At 38.3% G+C, this 24,099-nt stretch overlaps 1 protein-coding gene across 1 annotated transcript; it reads right to left on the minus strand.

Annotated features, from left to right (window-relative positions):
- Nucleotides 1–711: 711 nt before the first annotated feature.
- On the minus strand, nucleotides 712–23,144 carry PKNH_1130000 (SICAvar, type I; the record flags this gene model as incomplete). The annotated part of the gene is made up of 14 exons (XM_002261436.2): nucleotides 712–1,125; nucleotides 1,451–2,110; nucleotides 2,394–3,041; nucleotides 4,845–5,531; nucleotides 5,940–6,593; nucleotides 9,584–10,213; nucleotides 10,490–10,590; nucleotides 11,526–12,078; nucleotides 12,223–12,335; nucleotides 17,156–17,681; nucleotides 17,942–18,547; nucleotides 18,822–18,922; nucleotides 19,239–20,091; nucleotides 23,037–23,144. 14 exons carry the CDS (start codon nucleotides 23,142–23,144, stop codon nucleotides 712–714), a joined length of 6,654 nt encoding a protein of 2,217 aa, XP_002261472.2.
- Between the last annotated feature and the right edge of the window lie 955 nt (nucleotides 23,145–24,099).

Below are 24,099 nucleotides of genomic sequence, written 5' to 3' on the forward strand. Positions count from 1 at the left end.
AAAAAATGTTAAAATAAATAAGAAGTAACATGAATATCCTAACTCATTATATGTGTATATCACATAATTAAAAAAGGGAAAAAAAGGGTATGAAACCAATATTCTTTTTCCCAAAACCTTTTACACTAGAAATATATATATTTTTCCCTTATCACGAGACTACGTCAAAATTTCTTGTGTGTTTGTCTGTCTGTTCTGTATAATGAAATGATATAAATGAAGCATATTATCAATGAAGGTTTTCATCCATTTCACAAGGTCAAACAAACGTCTTAATTTTCACAGAGTGAAACTTTTAATTTATACCTTTAATCCTGAACCCTAAAACTAAACCTAAAACTGCGAACACTAAAACCCTAAACCCTAAACCGTGAAACCTAAATCCTAAACCCTGAACCATTAACCTCTAAACCTTGAACCATGAACCCTAAACCGTGAACCCTGAACCGTGAACCGTGAACCGTGAACCGTGAACCGTGAACCCTAAACCCTAAACCCTAAACCCTGAGAACCCTAAAACCTGGGAACCCTAAACCTTGAACCTTAAGCCCTGAAACCTAAATTCTAAATCCTAAACCCTGAAACCTAAAACCTAAATCCTAAACCCTGAAACCTAAAACCTAAATCCTAAACCCTGAAACCTAAAACCTAAATCCTAAACCCTGAAACATAAACCCTAAATCCTAAAACATAAACCCTAAACACTGAGGCTTAAACCAGTAACCCGGAACCTAAGCTTGGAACCTCTTCAATAGGAACAAGTTCCAAAGGAACACCTTCCATAAGAACTTCTTCCTTAGAAACCTGTTCTTCTTCCATTAATTCGGATCCCATGAATTCTCGAACCAAAAGTTCCAGAAAATCATTGTGAGCCAATTGTGTTTCCCCTTTCTGACATTCGTCCAACACTTCAAAATGAATTTCAATAATGGTGCGGCGATTCGCGCGATCGGAACGTTTCGTTCTCGTTGGAGCAGAACGAGGTTTTCGCTCCTTCACCAATCGATATTCATGTGAACCGACTTCTTCCACATGATCGAGGACTTGTTCCTGTACTGATGAACCAGGAATTTCAGCAGGAGATCTTCTGAAACGTGGTCCTCCTTTACCAAGAGGACCAAAATACTACAAAAAAAAAAAAAAAAAATGAGAGGATATTTTTGTTAAGAAGATTGAGAAATATTCTTCTTACACATTTATTCTTTATTTCTTTATTTTTTTTTTTTTCCTTTTAACCATTAAAAAAAATTTTTTTTTTTCTTTTTAACCATTAATTTTGTCCATTAAAATTTTTTTTTTTTTTTTAACCATTAAAATTTTTTTTTTCCTTTTAACCATTAAAAAAAATTTTTCTTTTCCTTTTAACAATTAATTTTGTCCATTAAAATTTTTTTTTTTTTTTAACCATTAAAAAATATTTTATTTTTTATTTTATTTTTTTTTATCTTACCTTCCAAAGGTAATAAGCCATAGCAGAAAGACCAATAGAGACAGGAGCCAAAGGAAGAAAAGGGGTAAGGAGATCCGTAAGAAGGATGGGACAAACTGTATTCTCTAATGTTTGTTGCATATGGGTTTGTTTCTGATCGTCTTTGAACAGTTCTGTAGCTTTATTTCCTATATCTTCATTGCCAATGGGGCAATTATCATAGTTGTCCGTAAGCTTGCATTGAAAACAAGAAATACCATTAGGACCACTGCTGCATTCAGATAATACACTCTTCATAATTTTTTCACTTTCATTAAAAGCATGTTTTATGCCCTCATCTATGTCACAAAGAGGATGTACCCAACTATTTCCTTTTTTCTTCTCTTCTGCCATTGTTTGCAATTGTTTTGCATATTCCTTAAGAAATAAACAACCCATCGTTTGTTCAAACGATGGGCCATTAACAGGGCCCTTAACACTGACACTATGTTGGTTATAAATGTGCTTTAATCCTGAAGCAAAAAGTAAACAAGCTGCTTTATTTGTTTTCCTTTCTTTATGGCCCTTATTCCATGCGGCGTTGTCTTTGCAGAAGTCGACAACGTCCTTCTCATGCGAAGGTTGCGTAATATGTTTTAGAAGTTGCTCTAATACGCCTTTGGCTTCATCATTTATGTCACTCTGATCATAAAAGAAGAAGGAAGGGAGATAAAAAAAAAATATATATGTATATGTATACACATATGTATACACATATGTGTATACATATATATATACATATATATATATACATATATACATATACATATACATATATACATATACATATACATATACATATACATATACATATACGTAAGTATACATGTATAAATACATATACATATATACATATAAGTATATATATATATATATGCATATGTATATATATATGTAGTTGTTATTGATGTTGGTTCCCACTTACCCAATTGGGTGTGGTCATTCCACCTGTCTTTCCTTTTTTGGTTTTGTTGTAGTGTTGTTTGATGGCGCATTGGAGTTCAGTACAGAAAATGTCTTTACTATTAATTTTGTCAAGTGTTTGTTCCATCGTAGGGGTGTTGGAGGTGGATTGGTCTTCCTTGAGGAGGAGTTTCTCCATTTCGTCCTTTACCTTGGCAGAGCCAATTTGGCAAGTGTCAAATTTTTCTTGTCTTGTGCATTCAAAACAAGAATTAGAACCAGCTGGACATGGAGTTCCTCCATTCATAATGTCACTACTTTTACCAAAGGTCACATCTATTGCCTTTTTCAATTTTTCATTATCTAATGGACATTGTTTTTCTGCTTTTTTTATTAATTGATCAGCATAAAGATTAAGTGCTGCGCACATCATAGTTTGTTTGAGCGTTTTGGTAGCATCGTCACTTTCGTTAATATTAGAAATGTGTTTTAAACCTGAAGCAAAAAGCTTACAAGCTTTTTGCTTTGCAGTTTTTTCTCCTTCGGTGTCGTCTGGCGACGAAGAACTCACGTTGCCGCACTGTGCGGCAACGTCTTTCCATTTATCTTCATTCGTAATATGTCCTATAAGTTTCGTTAATTCTTCTTTAACGACATCATTTATTTCTTCCTAAACATAGAACAAAAGAAGAAAAGAAATAAAAAAAAATATATATGTATATGTATACACATATGTATACACATATGTGTATACATATATATATACATATATATATATATACATATACATATGTATGTATATGTGTATATATATGTCCTTTTCTTTTTTCTTTTTTTTTTTCTTCTCCTTGTGTGTCGTATGCTGGTTGTATGTTGGTTGTGTTGGTTGTGTTGGTTGTGTTGGTTGTGTTGGTTGTGTTGGTTGTGTTGGTTGTGTTGGTTGTGTTGGTTGTGTTGGTTGTGTTGGTTGTGTTGGTTGTGTTGGTTGTGTTGGTTGTGTTGGTTGTGTTGGTTGTGTTGGTTGTGTTGGTTGTGTTGGTTGTGTTGGTTGTGTTGGTTGTGTTGGTTGTGTTGGTTGTGTTAGTATGTTAGTTATGTCAGTATGTTGGTTGTGTTAGTATGTTGGTTGTATGTCGGTTATGTTAGTTGGTTGGTTATGTTGGTTATGTTAGTATGTTGGTTATGTTAGTATGTTGTGTTGTGTTAGTATGTTGGTTATGTTAGTATGTGTTGGTTATGTTAGTATGTTGGTTATGTTAGTAGGTTGGTTATGTTAGTAGGTTGGTTATGTTAGTATGTTGGTTATGTTAGTAGGTTAGTTGTGTTAGTACGTTGGTTGTGTTAGTATGTTGGTTGTGTCAGTATGTTGGTTGTGTTGGTTCTGTTGTGGTTGTGTTGTTGTTGTGTGTTGGTTGTGTTAGTATGTTGTGTTGTGTTAGTATGTTGGTTGTGTTCGTACGTTGGTTATGTTAGTATGTTAGTTATGTCAGTATGTTGGTTGGTGGTAGGTTATGTAGTATCCGGTCTCTGTCTTCGAGGAGTTTTTCCTTTCCCCCCCCTAAAGTAACTAAAGCTAACCCTAAAACCTTAGTCCTATACCCTTAAACCTTAGTCCTATACCCTTAAACCTTAGTCCTATACCCTTAAACCTTAGTCCTATACCCTTAAACCTTAGTCCTATACCCTTAAACCTTAGTCCTATACCCTTAAACCTTAGTCCTATACCCTTAAACCTTAGTCCTATACCCTTAAACCTTAGTCCTATACCCTTAAACCTTAGTCCTATACCCTTAAACCTTAGTCCTATACCCTTAAACCTTAGTCCTATATCCTTAAACCTTAGTCCTATACCCTTAAACCTTAGTCCTATACCCTTAAACCTTAGTCCTATACCCTTAAACCTTAGTCCTATACCCTTAAACCTTAGTCCTATACCCTTAAACCTTAGTCCTATACCCTTAAACCTTATTCTAAAACCCCTAAAACCTTACTCCTATACCGTACAACCATTATTCTTATACCCTAAAACTTTACTCCTATACCGTACAACCATTATTCTTATACCCTAAAACTTTACTCCTATACCGTACAACCATTATTCTTATACCCTAAAACTTTACTCCTATACCCTGAACTACATTCCAACACCCCAACAACATCATTCCAACACCCCAACAACATCATTCCAACAACCCAACAACGTCATTATAACACCCCAACAACATTATTCTGACACCCTTATAACCTTATTATTACACCCCAAGAACCTTCCTCCTAAACCCCGAATCTGACTTCCCTTCTCTACTTTGTTTTTTTATTTCACTTTCTTTCTTTTTATCAATTTCCGTTATACATATATATACATATACATATATACATATATACATATATACATATATACATATATACATATACATATATACGACTATATATGTATATTGGTTGTCGATATTATTGATATGGATTCGCTTACCCAAGACACATCGGTGCCTGTTCCACCAGTGTTGTTTTTTGCGTAGTATTGTTTTGCTGCGCATTGCAATTGAGTGCAGAAAGAGTCCATTTCATTTATTTTGTCTAGTGTTGGTTGCATTTTGATGGTTTTGTCCTTGAGGAGGCCGTCCATTTTAGTCTTCACTTCAGTTGCGTTATCATTGCAATCTCCATTTGGTGATGGTGATGGTGTTTTAATCAAAGTGTTGGAAACACTTAGATTGCAACCCTCCAAAATTTTATCATTCCTTTGACATTCAAAACAACCATAAACTCCATTCGAACACGAAGTCGAAGACGAAATATTATTAAATCGGTTCCATGTTGTGAACATTTTATTTATTCTGTCCTCATCAATGGGACATTTATCCTTGGACTTTTTAATTATTTGATCAGCATAAAGATTAAGTGCTGCGCACATCATAGATTGTTTAAAAAACTTATCATCATCTGCATTCGGCTTGATACCCTGAACTTGGTTAATGTGTCTTAATCCCGTCGTGATATGATTACAAGCTTTTCTTTCAACACTATCCTCATTACCATCACCAAAGCTTTGGCATGTTGCGTAATTAGTGTTTGACCTTGTTTTGTCCGTTCCACGGGACAGGATTTCCTGAAACATCGCCTTCAGTTCCTCTTTAACAGCGCCATCCCAGAAGTCACACTGTTAAAAAAAAAAAAAAAAGGAGGAAGGGTTATATGTGTAGTATCCGGTCTCTGTGTGCGAGGAGTTTTTCCTTTCCCCCCCCCTAAAGCAGCTAAAGCTAACCCCTGAACCTTATTCCTAAACCCTGAAACCCTATTCTAACACGCTCAAACTTTATTCTAACACCCCTAAAACCTCACTATCATACCCTCAAACTGTATTCCAACACCCTTACAACCTTATTCCAACACCCCTACAACCTTCTTATAACACCCCTACCATCTTATTCTAACACCCCTAAAACCTTCATTACAACACCCCTACAACCTTACTATAACACCTGAAATCTGAATTTCTTTTTTTTCCTTTATTCCCTCTACCCCACAGTGCTGTGGTGGTAGGTTGGTTGTTGGTAGTAAGACTTACCCAATCCTTGGTTGCAGTAACACTATTACCGTTCGCTGTTCCGTTGTTTTTGAACCATTTGGGTGCGGCGCATCTAATGAAATCGCATAAAGTGGTCATTCTATTTATTTCCGTTAGGGTGTTAGTTGCGTCTTTACCAATTTGGGGCTGAACTTGTTTTAAATTCTCCTGTACTGGCGTTGGTGCTGTGTTGCCATCTGTGCCAATTGTGTTAATTTGGCATTTGTCATAGTTGTCTTCATTCCAATAGCAAGGAACGCAAGGTTCCGTGTTATTGCAAATAACCTTTTTCCTTGGTTCCCATGAACCAAAAGCTTTTTTTATTCCTGATTCCACTAAACATTTGGCGTTGTCTTTCATATGTTTTGCATAAGAATGAAGTAAGAAACAACCCATCGTTCGTCTCAACGATGGGTTGTTCTTTAAGATGTCGCCTAAGGGCGACGGTGACGTCGCCGCCCCCGGGTCCTTCTTGTACAGTTGTTCTAAGCCGGCATGCAAATACTTGCATGCCGTCTTTTCAGCGTTGGTTGCCTCTCTGTTGTCATTATCCATGGTATTACATTGATCTTCGTTGTTGTTATTTGCCTTCATTGCATCTGACAATTCTGTCCATAAGTTCGCGACTTCGCCATCCTTTGTCCAAAATTTTTCCTGTATAAGTGGAATAAATATATATATATATGCATATATACATATACCTACGTATATGTATAAGTATACATTCTTTTTCTTTTTTCTTTTTTCTTTTTTTTTTTTTCTTTTTCGTGTTGGTGTGTGTAGTATCCGGTTTGCCTTTCCCTGCCATCCGGTTCGTATCATCCGGTTCATGCCATCCAGTTTCCACCATCCGGTTCATACCATCCGGTTACTAACATCCGGTTACTAACATCCAGTTGACACCATCCAGTTCCTGCCATCCACTTCCCACCATCCAGTCTCCACCATCCAGTTCCCACCCATCCGGTTCATACAATCCGGTACCTACCATCCCGTTTATACCATCCGCTTCATATCATCCGGCTCATACTATCTGGTTCATACCATCCAGTTCATACCATCCAGTTTCTACCATCCGGTACATACCATCCAGTCTCCACCATCCAGTCTCCACCATCCAGTCTCCACCATCCAGTCTCCACCATCCAGTCTCCACCATCCAGTCTCAACCATCCAGTTCCCACCATCCAGTTCCCACCATCCAGTTCCCACCATCCAGTTCCCACCATCCAGTTTCTACCATCCAGTTCATACCATCCGGTGTCTACCATCCGCCTCATACCATCCGGTTCATACCATCCGGTTCATACCATCCACTTCATACCATCCCGTTTATACCATCCAGTTCCCACCATCCGGTTACTAACATCCGGTTACTACCATCCAGTCTCCACCATCCAGTCTCCACCATCCAGTCTCCACCATCCAGTCCCCACCATCCAGTCCCCACCATCCAGTCCCCACCATCCAGTCCCCACCATCCAGTTCCCACCATCCAGTTCCCACCATCCAGTTCCCACCATCCAGTTTCTACCATCCAGTTCATACCATCCGGTGTCTACCATCCGCCTCATACCATCCGGTTCATACCATCCGGTTCATACCATCCACTTCATACCATCCCGTTTATACCATCCAGTTCCCACCATCCGGTTACTAACATCCGGTTACTAACATCCAGTTGACACCATCCAGTTCCTGCCATCCACTTCCCACCATCCAGTCTGCACCATCCAGTTCCCACCCATCCGGTTCATACAATCCGGTACCTACCATCCCGTTTATACCATCCGCTTCATATCATCCGGCTCATACTATCTGGTTCATACCATCCAGTTCATACCATCCAGTTTCTACCATCCGGTACATACCATCCAGTCTCCACCATCCAGTCTCCACCATCCAGTCTCCACCATCCAGTCTCCACCATCCAGTCTCCACCATCCAGTCTCCACCATCCAGTCTCCACCATCCAGTCTCAACCATCCAGTTCCCACCATCCAGTTCCCACCATCCAGTTCCCAACATCCAGTTCCCACCATCCAGTTCCCACCATCCAGTTTCTACCATCCAGTTCATACCATCCGGTGTCTACCATCCGCCTCATACCATCCGGTTCATACCATCCGGTTCATACCATCCACTTCATACCATCCCGTTTATACCATCCAGTTCCCACCATCCGGTTACTAACATCCGGTTACTACCATCCAGTCTCCACCATCCAGTCTCCACCATCCAGTCTCCACCATCCAGTCCCCACCATCCAGTCCCCACCATCCAGTCCCCACCATCCAGTCCCCACCATCCAGTCCCCACCATCCAGTCCCCACCATCCACTCACTATCATCCGGTTATTACCCTCCGGTTTCTACATCATCCGGTTCCCACCATCCGGTTAGTATGTCCTATCCGGTCTTTGTCTTCGAGGAGTTTTTCCTTTCCCCCCCCCTAAAGCAGCTAAAGCTAACCCCTGAACCTTATTCCTAAAACCTGAAACCTTATTCCTATACCCTAAAACCTTACTCCTATACCCCTAAAACCTTATTCTAACACCCTTAACACCTTATTCTAATACCCCTACAACCTTATTCTAATACCCCTACAACCTTCTTCTAATACCCCTACAACCTTCTTCTAATACCCCTACAACCTTACACTAACACCCGGAATCCGAATTCTGACACCCTGACACCTTCCTCCTGAACCCGGAATCTAAGTTCTAACACCCTGACAACTTCCTCCTGAACCCAGAACCTCACTCCTAAACCCGGAATTTAAGTTCTAACATCCTGACACCTTTGTCCTAAACCCGGAATCTAAGTCCTAACACCCTGACACCTTCCTCCTAAACCCGGAATCTAAGTCCTAACACCCTCACACCTTCTTCCTAAACCCGGAATCTAAGTTCTAACACCCTGACATCTTTGTCCTAAAACCGAAATCTAAGTTCTAACACCCTGGCGCCTTCCTCCTAAACCCGGAATCTGACTTCCAACACCCTGACACCTTTGTCCTACACGCGGAATCTGACTTTTAACACCCTGACACCTTCCTCCTAAACCCGGAATCTAAGTTCTAACACCCTGACAACTTCCTCCTGAACCCGGAATCTGACTTCCAACACCCTGACACCTTTGTCCTACACGCGGAATCTGACTTTTAACACCCTGACACCTTTTTCCTAAACCCGGAATCTAAGTCCTAACACCCTAACACCTTCCTCCTAAACCCGGAATCTGATGTCTGACACCCCGACATCTTTTTCCTAAACCCGGAATCTAAGTCCTAACACGCTGACAACCTTCCTCCTAAACCCGGAATCTAAGTTCTTACACCCTGACATCTTTGTCCTAAAACCGAAATCTAAGTTCTAACACCCCAACAACATTATACAAACCCCCCTACAACGTTATTCGAACACCCCTACAACCATCCTCCTGTACCCCTACAATCTTATTCTAACACACCTAAAACCTTATTCGAATACCCTGCAACCTTACTCCTATACCTAGAATTTGAATTTTTTTTCTTTTTTTATTCCTTCTTTTTTCTTTTCTTTTTATTACTTTTCCTTCTCTTTGTATTCCTTTTCTTTTTATTTCTTTCCACCTTCTCTTTTATTGCATTTATATTATACTTACCGCATTGTTGGATGCCTGAACTCGAGGAGCTAGACATTGTAAACGGAGACATAAATCAGAACTACTGTTTCCGGCTGTTTTAGTTATGTCCATGAGGGCGCCCTCGACTTCGGTCTTCTTCCCGTCGAACAGTGCTTCCAATTTAGGCTTTACTTGATCCTTCTTTGCACTGTCCAAGGAGCACTCATCATACTTGTCCTTCAGGTTGCAAACAATGCAAGGTTTCTTATTTATGCAATGTTTCCCTTTAATTTCGTTTGCCATCTTAAAAGCGGCGTCTATTCCCGGTTGTATGTCGCAAATGGGACTTTGTTCTTTCATTTTTTGTACGACGGCTTTTAACATTAAACAAGAAACTAATTGTTCAAACTCTTGGTTATCATAAGGGTTCCCATTTTCCTCAGGTTTCTGACTGCCACTAATCTTATATTTATGTTGAATACTCGAAATGTGCGTTAAACCTGCTGCAACCATCTTGCATGCAGTCTTGTTTGCGACGCCATGGGCGTCGTTATCGTTCCAGTTGTTGCTGTTGCAATATTTGGTAGCAGCATCTTTCTGCTTTGCAGTATCCTCCATGTCTTTTAGTAGTGAAGATAATAGTTCACCGAAGTCATTTTGCATGTTATCCTGAACATAAAGGGGAGTTATATATATATATATATATACATATACATATATGTATATGCATATATGTTGCCGATGTTATGGATGTTGTTATGGATGTTGTTATGGATGTTGTTATGGATGTTGTTATGGATGTTGTTATGGATGTTGTTATGGATGTTGTTATGGATGTTGTTATGGATGTTGTTATGGATGTTGTTATGGATGTTGTTATGGTTATTTCCATTCCAACATCAGCACACTGAACCACAACCATGACCACGACAACACATTCCTTACCCAGGTAACGTTTCCGTTTGAGGTTCCTTTATTCCTTTTTTCCCATTTCCCTGCTACACATTGTAGACGTGCACAGAATTCATCGTTGTCACACGGTTTACCTATAAGCAGACACAGACATGGACACATGGACACATACATACATATACATATATATACACATATATACATACATATATATACATATATATACATATATATATACATACATATACATATATATATATAGACATATATATACATATATACATGTACATATATATATACATATATACATACATATATACATATACATATATACATACATATATACATCTACATATATATATATATATATACATGTATACATATATATATATATATATAGATCAAATTGTTTCCGTTTTTGTTTTTGTTTTGTTCTGTTTTGCAAATGGATGGAAGTTGGATGTGGAATGGATGTGGAATGGATGTGGAATGGATGTGGAATGGATGTGGAGTGGTCATATATTTGTTATTGGTAGGTTGGAGGAGAGAAAAAAAATGTCTACTTACATATGGTCTTGGTTAGAGAAGACTTCGATAAGGAACTAGTATTAGGAGTAATAGTAGTAGTACTAGTAGTAGTAGTGTTGTTGTTGTGTTGTTGTTGTGTTGTTGTTGTGTTGTTGTTGTGTTGTGTTGTTGTAGTTGTGTTGTTGTAGTTGTGTTGTTGTAGTTGTGTTGTTGTTGTGGTTGTGTTGTGGTTGTGTTGTTGTAGTTGTGTTGTTGTAGTTGTGTTGTTGTAGTTGTGTTGTTGTGGTTGTGTTGTGTTAGTATGTTGGTTATGTTAGTATGTTGATTGTGTTAGTATGTTGGTTATGTGTTAGTATGTTGGTTGTGTTGTTGTTGTGTTGGTTGTGTTGGTTGTATGTTCGTTGTGTTGTTTGTGTTAGTACCAACACAACCAACATTCTGTGTTGATACCAACACAACCAACATTTTGTAGTGTTAGTGATTGTGTTGGTATCAACACAATTGTGGTGATACCGGAATTGTGTTGGTATCTTTTACTTACATATGTCCTTAAGAGCTTTCTCCTCAATTTTCTTTATTTCTGCCTTTTCGACGTCGAACATGGGGTTAATTTTGGTCTTCAAATTCACCCCCGTTGAAGTGTTGCCATTTTCTTTAATTTCGCAATCCTTAAAGTTCGTAAACCTCTCACATTTAAAACACTTATCACCATCTTCTGTGCACCCAGATACTGTTCCTTTAATGCTTCCACTCTCCCCAAATGCTTTGGTTATTGCATCAGCCACTTTCTTTTCTTCTGCACATGGAAGTGATTCTAATTTATCAGCAAAAGCATTTAATAAAACACATTGCATGGTACGTTTAAATAATTGATCCTCCAACTCCTTCCTCGTGCTCTTTCCCCCACCCTGACCTGCTTTAATTTCATAAATACTCTTTAATCCTGAAGCAATGAGCTTGCATACTTCCTTCTCTTCTTCACTCTTAAGGCCATTACAGTGGATGTCTACACTGTTCTTATTCTCCTCCTTCATCTTCCCTGAGAGTTCCGTCAATTCCTTCCCTACACCATCGTCCTTTTTCCATAAATCATCCTACAAGCAAGGAATACGCATATATATATATATATATGCATATGCATATAAACACATATGTATATACATGTGCATATATGCATATACATATGTATACATATATACATAAACATGTCTGCACGTCTGTAATGGTTATTTCTTTACCCAGTCAGATGTTGTCAGCGTTTGAACATGGTTTCCTTTTTTGTTTTTTAACCATCTTTCAGATACACAATCTGCACGCTCACATAGATCAGCTTTATCTAGACATGGTAAACCTATAAGAAGAAAGAACAATATACAAAGGATGAGTGATATGATTACGATGGTTGTCTATGTAGTCGGTGATGCGATGTTGTCTTCTTTTCCCCCATGAACACAGTTCTGTAGTAACTGTTTCGACGATGTTTGTTGGTTGTTGTGTTGGTGGTAGATTGGTTCTGTAGTATCCGGTTTCCTTGCCATCCGGTTTATACCATCCGGTTACTACCTTGCGCTTACTACCATCCGGTTACTACCATCCGGTTCATACCATCCGGTTTCTACCATCCGGTTCCTACCATCCGGTTACTACCATCCGGTTCATACCATCCGGATCATACCATCCAGTTCATACCATCCATTTCATACCATCCCGTTCATACCATCCGGTTAGTATGCAGTATCCGGTCTTTGTCTTCGAGGATTTTTACCTACCCTCCCGGGAGGGATGCTGGGATGGTTCCCTGCCATCCGGTTCATACCATCCGCTTCATACCATCCGGTTTCTACCATCCGGTTTATACCATCCAGTTCATACCATCCGGTACCTACCATCCGCTTCATACCATCCACTTCCCACCATCCAGTTCCCACCATCCGGTTCATACCATCCAGTTCACACCATCCACTTCCCACAATCCGGTTACTACCATCCGGTTACTACCATCCGGTTCATACCATCCGGTTCCTACCATCCAGTTCCTACCATCCGGTTCATACCATCCGGTTCCTACCATCCAGTTCATACCATCCAGCTCCCACCATCCAGTCACCACCATCCAGTCACCACCATCCAGTCACCACCGTCCAGTCCCCACCATCCAGTCACCACCGTCCAGTCACCACCATCCAGTTCCTACCACCCGGTTCATACCATCCGGTTCATACTATCCAGTTCATACCATCCGGTTCGTACCATCCAGTTCATACCATATAGTTAGTGTGTAGTATCCGGTTCATACCATCCGGTTCGTACCATCCAGTTCATACCATATAGTTAGTGTGTAGTATCCGGTTCATACCATCCGGTTCATACCATCCGGTTCATACCATTCGGTTCATACTATCCGGTTCATACCATCCAGGTTCATACCATCCCATTCATACCATCCGGTTCATACTATCCGGTTCATACCATACGGTTAGTATGTAGTATCCGGTCACTGTCTGGGAGGAGCTTCTCCTCTCCCTTTCCAATACTCAAGTAAAGCTAACCCCGAAACCTTATTTCAATACCCCTAAATCCTTACTCCTATACCCTTAAACCTTACTCCCATACCCCACAACCTTACTCCCATACCCCACAACCTTACTCCCATACCCCACAACCTTACTCCCATACCCCACAACCTTACTCCCATACCCCACAACCTTACTCCCATACCCCACAACCTTACTCCTAACACCCCCACAACCTTATTCTAACACCCCTGCAACCTTGTTCTAATACCCCTACAACCTTATTCTAACACCCCTGACACTTTCGTCCTAAACCCGGAATCTAAGTTCTAGCACCCTGACAACTTCCTCCTAAACCCGGAATCTAAGTTCTAACACCCTGACATCTCCCTCCTGAACCCAGAATCTAAGTACTAACACCCTGACACCTCCCCCCTAAACCCGGAATCTAAGTTCTAACACCCTAACAACCTTCATTCCTAAACCCGGAATCTAAGTTCTAACACCCTGACACCTTCTTCCTAAACCCGGAATCTAAGTTCTAACACCCTGACACCTTCCTCCTAAACCTGGAATCTAGGTCCTAACACCCTGACACCTTCGTCCTAAACCCGGAATCTAAGTTCTAACACCCTGACACCTTATTCCTAAACCCGGAATCTGACTCCTAAACCCGGAATCTGACTCCTAAACCCAGAATCTGACTCCTAAACCCGGAATCTGACTCCTAAACCCGGAATCTGACTCCTAAACCCGGAATCTGACTCCTAAACCCGGAATCTGACTCCTGAACCCGGAATCTGACTTTTGAACCCGGAATTTAATTCCCTGCATCCCACAACCTTATTCGGACACCCCTACAACATTATTCCTATACCCTGGAACCTTACTCTTAAACCCGGAATCTGACTTCTAACACCCCTAAGACGTTATTCCAACACCCCTACAACCTTTATCCTAAGCCCGAAATCTGACTTCTAACACCCCCAAAACCTTCTCATCACCATCATCCTCCTCATCATAATCTGCCCCCCCCCCCCCCCCCCTTATATTACTTTTTTTTTTTTTTTTTTTTTTTTTTTTTTTTTTTTTTTTTTTTTTTTTTCTTTTTTTTTTTTTTTTTTTTTTTTTTTTTTTTTTTTTTTTTTTTTTTTTTTTTTTTTTCTTTTTAATTTTTTTTTTTGGGGGGGGTTGGTTGGTTATTGTGATTGGGGTGTCTACTTACATATTTTGTCCAAAGATTCCTTCAGTCCAGTTGAGTCGTCGTCCTCAAACATTTTCTTCAATCTGCTATTTACATTTTCAGTGGAGGTGCTGCCTGCGCTGCCATTTGTGTTAATTTCGCAATTATCAAAACTTTGGTCCTGTGTACACTCAAAACAGTCACCACCCTAAACCCGGAATCTCACTTCTAACACCCATACAGTAGTACTCCTATACCCGGACACCCCATTCTAACACCCATACAACATTATTCTAACACCCATACAACATTATTCTAACACCCATACAACATTATTCTAACACCCATACAACATTATTCTAACACCCATACAACATTATTCTAACACCCATACAGCATTATTCTAACACCCATACAACATTATTCTAACACCCATACAACATTATTCTAACACCCATACAACATTATTCTAACACCCATACAACATTATTCTAACACCCATACAACCTTATTCCAACACACCTACAACCTTATTCCAACACCCCTACAACTTTATTCTGACACCCCTACAACTTTATTCTGACACCCCTACAATCTTCATCTTATACCTCGCAACCTTAATCTAACACCGTACAACCTTCATCTTATACCCTTGAACCTTACTCATATACCCCTAAGTCCTTACTACTGTACTCTACAACATTATTCTAATACCCCTACAACCTTTTTTTTTTTTTTTCTTTTTCTTTTTTTTTTTATTTTTTCTTTTTTCTTTTTTTTTTTTTTTTTTTTTTTTTTTTTTTTTTTGGGGGGGTTTGGTTGGTTATTGTGATTGGGGTGTCTACTTACATATTTTGTCTAAAGATTCCGTCAGTCCAGTGTCTTCGTCCTCAAACATTTTCTTCAATTTGCTATTTACATTTTCACCTGTGGTGCCCTGGCCATTTGTGTTAATTTCGCAATTATCAAAACTTTGGTCCTGTGTACACTCAAAACAGTCACCACCCTAAACCCGGAATCTCACTTCTAACACCCATACAGTATTACTCCTATACCCGGACACCCCATTCTAACACCCATACAACATTATTCTAAAACCCATACAACATTATTCTAACAACCATACAACATTATTCTAACACCCATACAACATTATTCTAACACCCATACAACATTATTCTAACACCCATACAACATTATTCTAACACCCCTACAACTTTATTCTGACACCCCTACAACTTTATTCTGACACCCCTACAACTTTATTCTGACACCCCTACAACTTTATTCTGACACCCCTACAACTTTATTCTGACACCCCTACAACTTTATTCTGACACCCCTACAACTTTATTCTGACACCCCTACAACTTTATTCTGACACCCCTACAATCTTCATTCCCAAAACCGGAATCTGACTCCTAAACCCGGAATCTGACTCCTGAACCCGGAATCTGACTCCTAAACCCGGAATCTGACTCCTAAACCCGGAATCTGACTCCTAAACCCGGAATCTAATTCCCTGCATCCCACAACCTTATTCGGACACCCCTACAACATTATTCTAACACCCATACAACATTATTCTAACACCCATACAACATTATTCTAACACCCATACAACATTATTCTAACACCCCTACAACTTTATTCTGACACCCATACAACATTATTCTAACACCCATACAACATTATTCTAACACCCATACAACATTATTCTAACACCCATACAACATTATTCTAACACCCATACAACATTATTCTAACACCCATACAACATTATTCTAACACCCATACAACATTATTCTAACACCCCTACAACTTTATTCTAACACCCCTACAACTTTATTCTGACACCCCTACAACTTTATTCTGACACCCCTACAACTTTATTCTGACACCCCTACAATCTTCATCCTAAACCAGGAATCTGAATTCTGACACCCCTACAACCTTCATTCCCAAACCCGGAACCTGAATCCTAAACCCTGCAACCTCCTTCCTAAACCCGGAACCTGAATCCTAAACCCTGCAACCTCCTTCCTAAACCCGGAACCTGAATCCTAAACCCTGCAACCTCCTTCCTAAACCCGGAACCTGAATCCTAAACCCTGCAACCTCCTTCCTAAACCCGGAACCTGAATCCTAAACCCTGCAACCTCCTTCCTAAACCCGGAACCTGACTCCTAAACCCGGAATCTGACTCCTGAACCCGGAATCTGATTCCTAAATCCGGAATCTGACTTCTAACACCCCGAAAACCCTCTCATCACCTTCATCTTCCTCATCATACACTCCCCTCACACACTTTATATTATTTTCTTTTTTTTTTTTTTTTTTTTTTACTTTTCTTTTTTTTTACTTTTTCTTTTTTTTTTTTTTTCTTTTATTTTTTTTTTTTTTTACTTTTTTTTTTTTGCTGTGTTTGGGTTGGGGGTTGGTTGGTTGGTTATTGTGATTGGGGTGTCTACTTACATATTTTGTCCAAAGATTCCTTCAGTCCAGTTGAGTCGTCGTCCTCAAACATTTTCTTCAATCTGCTATTTACATTTTCAGTGGAGGTGCTGCCTGCGCTGCCATTTGTGTTAATTTCGCATTTATCAGAACTTTCTTCCTTGCAAACAAAGCATTCAGCACCCTTAGGATCCTTGCATGTAGGTGCTGCTCTCTCCATAATGCTTTTACTTTCTGTAAAGGCCTTATTTATTCCCTCCTCTATACTGCAACTCGCTTTATTCTTTGCCTCATCTTTCAATTTTTTAGCGTATGCATTTAGTGCTGCGCACATCATAGTTCGTTTAAACAAATTCATAGGATCATTGCCGCTAGTATTTGTTTCCTTGTACATGTGGTCTAATCCTCTTGCAAAGAGGAGACACATTTCTTTGTTCTTGTTGTCCAATTTACTGCAATGGGTGTCTAATTTGTTGTCTGTATTGGTAGACATGGCCTGGCCAAGTGGTTGGACAACTTCCTCTTGGGCTTTCTTCCATACTTCAGGCTACAAGTGAAGTAATATATATATATATATATATATATATATGCATATGCATAAATGCATATGCATATATACATATACATATACATATGTATATGTATAGATGTACGTATATGTACATACATATACGTACACACATACATTGGTATATATGTATACATATATATACATATATGTGTATATGTAAGTGTATATGTGTATATGCATATATACATGTAACTGCCATTTCTTAGCACTCCATTAGACTGCGTGTGTCCACTTACCTTTCCCCCGTTGTTCTCATACCAATTCAATGCACATTTTACTCGTTCACAGAAGGTATTGTTCGTATTGAACTGAGCCAAGGTTTTTTGTATTCCGTCGTCCTGCGTTTGGGTGTTTTCGCTGAATAATTCAACCACTTTGTCCTGTACTTTCTCATTGACGCTTTGACCATTGGGAATGGTGCACTGATCAAGGTCGTCCTTAGTTTTGTCGTCCCAATTACATTCAAAACAAGAATTAGTACCATTACTATCTTTGCATTGATCTGGCGCATTTTTCATAATTTCACTACTTTTACCAAAAGCTTCCATTAAACCACTGTCTATGTCACAGTACCCTTTTTGTTTTGCTTGTTCATTTAATTTTTTAGCATATTCCCTTAACAGAAGACAACTTATCATTTGATCAGAATATTTGTTAGTACCACTATTTGATTTTTGGTACATTTCATTCAACAATGCTGCCATGTGCTTGCATGCTTCTTTATTTGCACTATCTAGGGAATCTTCCTTGCAATAGGTATCCGTGGTGCCACCATTGTCTACCGTCGCCTTAGTGATGAGTTTTTCCAGCTTCTCCTTCACGTTCTCCATCCAGAAGTCCTTCTATATAGAGAAGGAAAAGATATATATATACATATATGCATATACATATACATATATACATATATATATACATATATACATATATACATATATATACATATATATATATACATATATATATATTTATACATATATACATATATACATATATATACATATACATACATACATTTATATATACATATATACATGTCTATATATATATATATATATATATATATATATATATATATACACATATACATATATATAGACAGTCTACCCCCCTCCTTACGCTGTTGCCCTGTTGTCCTCCGTTATTCAATTTCCAATATTCTTCTGCACATTTTAGTCGATCACAAAATGGCTTGCTGTTTTCTTTCATGCACTCCTGAGCTGTAAAAGAAGAAAAAGGGGAAGTTCATGGGATGATGACGTGGTATTCGATGGGAAGTGAATGATGTGGTATAGGATGGGAAAATGTAGAAAGAGGAATGGTAAAGAATGATGTAAGGCAGAGAAGGTGTCTAAGAAATGACAAGGATGGAAAAAAGAGGAAGGGGGGAAGGGGAAGGGATTTCCCTTCCCCTTCCCCCTCAATTCGTTCCATTCCCATTCCCCCCTTCCTTCTACATTCCCCTTCCCCCTCAATTCGTTTCATTCCCATTCCCCCCTTCCTTCTACATTCCCCTTCCACCCCCCTCGTACTTACTCAGTTTTTCATCACTTGCGTCCTTTATCTTCTTCGTCAAGGAATTTATGTCAACTTTACCATCTTCCTTCAGTGTTAGGTTCGAAAAGATGCTGTCCAATTTGTCCTGCTTCAATGTTAAGTCATCATTAATTAATACATCCGATATAGTGAATCCAGTATTTTTATTTTGAGTGTTGTCGTTGTTCAGTCCTGAAAAATTTACAATATGTTCTCTATTCCCCTCCTTCGCGTCCTTCTTTGCTGCTTCCATTTGTTCCTTCCCACTTCTCCTCCCACGCATACAAACCTTTGGCCACCTCTCATCCCACTGCCTCCCCACCCTCCAGTTTCCGCTCTTCAACCCCTTATCCCTTTCTTCCTGCGTCCACTCCTTGATTTTACCTTGGAGAAGTGCTTTACCGATAAGTAAAGCATTAACGTCTACTCCCTTACAATTATTTAATTGGTTCTGGAGGCCCCGACTTTTCAAATGATCTATTAACATAATCTCAAGTGCCCCCTCGACCTTCTCTATGGCCTCCTTCATGTTACAGTGGTCACCATAGATTTCCGATAAAGCAACTGCGCCGACAATACAACGTGCATAAGCTTGAGCAGGGGAAAGAGTCGTAATTTCTGCTTGTTTATCGGTCGACCATCCATGCTTCCATCTTTCCGTCCTTACGCCACTTATGAAATATTTTATTTCGGCTATGGCATTACAGAGTACCTGCATATACTGCCCTTCCCACGTACTCCCATTCCACCCATTAACCTTCATGCAGAAGTTCCCTATTTCAGTAGACTCCTGCACCAGCATCCACTTACCTAATTTATCAAATTCATCCTCCAAATTCCTACGCAACGTCGCCTACAAAGAAAGAAGGAAAAATTATTGCAAAATAATACTTATGCAACTGGAATTGTGCATATACATATATAGACGTACTAATAATTTCTCCTTCTCCCGCAACATTTATTTTTTTCTCCTTTCTTTTCCTTCTTTTTTTCTCTGCGTGTTGGATTGGTTCTAGCCGGGTTTTGGTGTGTAATATCCGGTTGGTGCGCCATCCGGTTAGTATGTAGTATCCGGTCTCTGTCGGCGAGGAGTCTTTCCTCTCCCCCCACTAAAGTAGCTAAAGCTAACCCCTGAACCTTATTCCTAAACCCTGAAACCTCATTCCTATACCCCTAAAACCTTATTCTTATACACCCAAACTTTATTATAACACCCCAACAACCTTCTTCCTATACCCTAAACCTCATTCCAATACCTCTACAACCTTATTCTAACAACCCAACAACCTCATTCTAACAACCCAACAACCTCATTCTAACAACCCAACAACCTCATTCTAACAACCCAACAACCTCATTCTAACAACCCAACAACCTCATTCTAACAACCCAACAACCTCATTCTAACAACCCAACAACCTCATTCTAACAACCCAACAACCTCATTCTAACAACCCAACAACCTCATTCTAACAACCCAACAACCTCATTCCACTACCCCTAAAACATTGACATAACACCCCTACAATCTTATTCCAACACCCCTACAATCTTATTCCAACACCCCTACAACCTTATTCTAACACCCCTACGACCTTATTCCAATACACCTAAAACCTTTACACCTAAACCAGGAATCTGACTTTTAACACCCTCAACCTCCTCATTTTCCCCTCCACGAACGGTCCACCTGCTTTTTTTTTTTTTTTTTTTCCCCTTAAAATTTTTTTCTTTTATTCCTTTTTCAAGAATTGCCCAATAGGTGTTATATACTATTCTCGTAAAAAGTGTATGGACACGCGCGCGCGCCTCCCCGCGCAAAAAAAAAGTGGAAGAACGCTAAAACATTCATAATTAGAACTTTATAAAAAAAAAAAAAGGATTCTTTCTTCCACCTTTATTTCTTATTTTGATTGCAACTTTTTTTTTTTTTTTTTTTTTGTGACAGGACACCCTTTTGTTTATAGAAAAAAAAGAAAACATTCTTTTTTTTTTATGAACATTATTTTTTTTTATTTTTTTTTTTTCCTTTTTTTTTGTGAAGAAACATTCGTCCTTTTTTTTAGAGAACTTTTTTAAGACATTATTTTTTCTTTCTTTCCTTTTTATTTCTTGTTAAAAAAAAAAAAAAAAAACTTCCCCCCAAAACATCTAAATACCAGGCCATAATTGATGTTCTTATGACCTCGAACCTTACACCCAAAAAATTGGAAATCCTACACATATACACCTAAAATATTATAAATCCCGCAACCTAAAAATCCGAAATCTTACACATATACACTGTAAAATATTATAAATCCCGCAACCTAAAAATACGAAATCTTACACATATACCCCGTAAAATATTATAAATCCTGCAACCTAAAAATCCGAAATCTTACACATATACACCGTAAAATATTATAAATCCTGCAACCTAAAAATCCGAAATCTTACACATATACACCGTAAAATATTATAAATCCCACAACCTAAAAATGCGAAATCTTACACACATACACCGTAAAAATATTAAATCCCGCAACCTAAAAATACGAAATCTTACACATATACACCGTAAAAATATTATAAATCCCGCAACCTAAATACGAAATCTTACACATATACACCTGTAAAATATTAAATACCGCAACCTAAAAATACGAAATCTTACACATATACACCGTAAAATATTATAAATCCCGCAACCTAAATACGAAATCTTACACATGTACACCGTAAAAATATTAAATCCCGCAAAACTAAATGCAAAATCCTACACATATACACCGTAAAAATATTAAATCCCGCAAAACTAAATGCAAAATCCTACACATATACACCGTAAAATATTATATCCCGCAACCTAAATACGAAATCTTACACATACACCGTAAAATATTATATCCCGCAATCTAAATACGAAATCTTACACATATACACCGTAAAAATATTAAATCCCGCGAAACTAAATGCAAAATCCTACACATATACACCGTAAAAATATTATAAATCCCGCAACCTAAATACGAAATCTTACACATATACACCTGTAAAATATTATATCCCGCAACCTAAAAATACGAAATCTTACACATATACACCGTAAAATATTATAAATCTCGCAACCTAAATACGAAATCTTACACATATACACCGTAAAATATTATAAATCTCGCAACCTAAATACGAAATCTTACACATATACACCGTAAAATATTATAAATCCCACAACCTAAATGCGAAATCATACACATACACCGCAAAATATTATAAATCCCACAACCTAAATGCGAAATCATACACATACACCGCAAAATATTATAAATCTCGCAACCTAAATACGAAATCTTACACATATACACCGTAAAATATTATAAATCCCACAACCTAAATGCGAAATCATACACATACACCGCAAAATATTATAAATCCCGCAACCTAAATACGAAATCTTACACGTACATCCTAAAAAAGCAAAATCCTACATACAATCTAAATGGAAGATGTAGTGCATGTGAATGCTAAATCCTGAACCCGGAGCGCGACACCTCTACCCTAAAATCTTATACATACAAACTGAAAATCGATGCCTTATACCCTGAAATCATACACCTATACCCTGAAACCTTACATCTACCACCCCTAAAAGCTTACTCCTACAGGCTAAAACCATATTCTAACACCCTACAACCTCACTCCTATACCCCTAAAACTTTCTTCCTAACCCCCGAATCTGACTTCCTTTCTCTATTTTGTTTTTTTATTACACTTTCTTCCTTTTCATTAATTTTCAATATATATATATGCACTTACTGTAATGTCCTCACCAGTCGAACTACCATTGAATGCTCCATCCTGGGACAATTTCTGCAACCATGCCTCCAACGATCCACCACTGCCCGATCCCCCTGCTGCTGCCATGATTGTGCCTCGGTTAAAAATTTTATATATATTATATAGAATAAAGAAGGAAAAAAAAAAAAAAAAAAAAAGAAGGGGAAAAAAATATTCTTTTCCTTTTCCTTTTTTTTTTTTTTTTTTTTTTTTTTTTCCTTCTTTCCTTTTCTATTCGTTCCTTTCTTCTTTTCTATTCCGTTCCTTTCTTCTTTTCTATTCGTTCCTTTCTTCTTTTCTATTCGTTCCTTCCTTCTTTTCTATTCGTTCCTTCTTTATTTCCTTCTTCTGTTCTTTCCGTTCCTTCTTTTCATTGCCAATAGACAATAATATAAGAAAGAAGGTTCCTTAAAGGAGAAAAAAGGAAGAAGGTTTCTTAAAGGGGGAAAAGAAAAAATGCTTAAAGGATGAAAAAAAAGGTTTAAGAAGGAGGAAAAAGAAGAAAAAGAAGTTTTTCAGGGAAGTAAAAAGTAAGCATGTTTTAAAGGTTGAAGAAGAAAAAAGAAAGGTTTCTTAAGTGAGAAAGAAGAAAAAAGGTTCCTTAAGGAAAGAAAAAGAAACTTTAAAGGAGGAAAAAGAAGAAGGTTTCTTAAAGGAGGAAAAGAAGGAAAGTTTAAAATGAAATAGCAAGGAGAAAGAAGGTTTAGAGGAGGTGAAGAAAATAGTTTCATTGAACAAAGGAATGTAGGTTTAAAGGGGAAGAGAAAGAAAGAATGTTTAAAGGAGGAAAAAGAAAAGAAGGTTTTCAAAGGGAGAAAAGAAGAATGAATGTTTTAAGGGGGAAGAAAAAGAAGGTTTTTAAAGAGGGAAAAGAAAGAAGAAGGAAGGTTTCAAAGGAAGGAAAAAAGAAAGAAGGCAATTTTAAGGTAGGGGAATGAAGAAAGAAAAGTTTAAGGGAGGAAAAGTGGAAGAAGGTTTAAGGGAGGGAAGAAAAAGAAGATTTAAAAGAAGGAGAAGAAGGTTCCTTAAAGGGAAGGAAAAG

Source organism: Plasmodium knowlesi (genome assembly GCF_000006355.2).
Source record: "Plasmodium knowlesi strain H genome assembly, chromosome: 11".
NCBI lineage: Eukaryota > Apicomplexa > Aconoidasida > Haemosporida > Plasmodiidae > Plasmodium > Plasmodium knowlesi.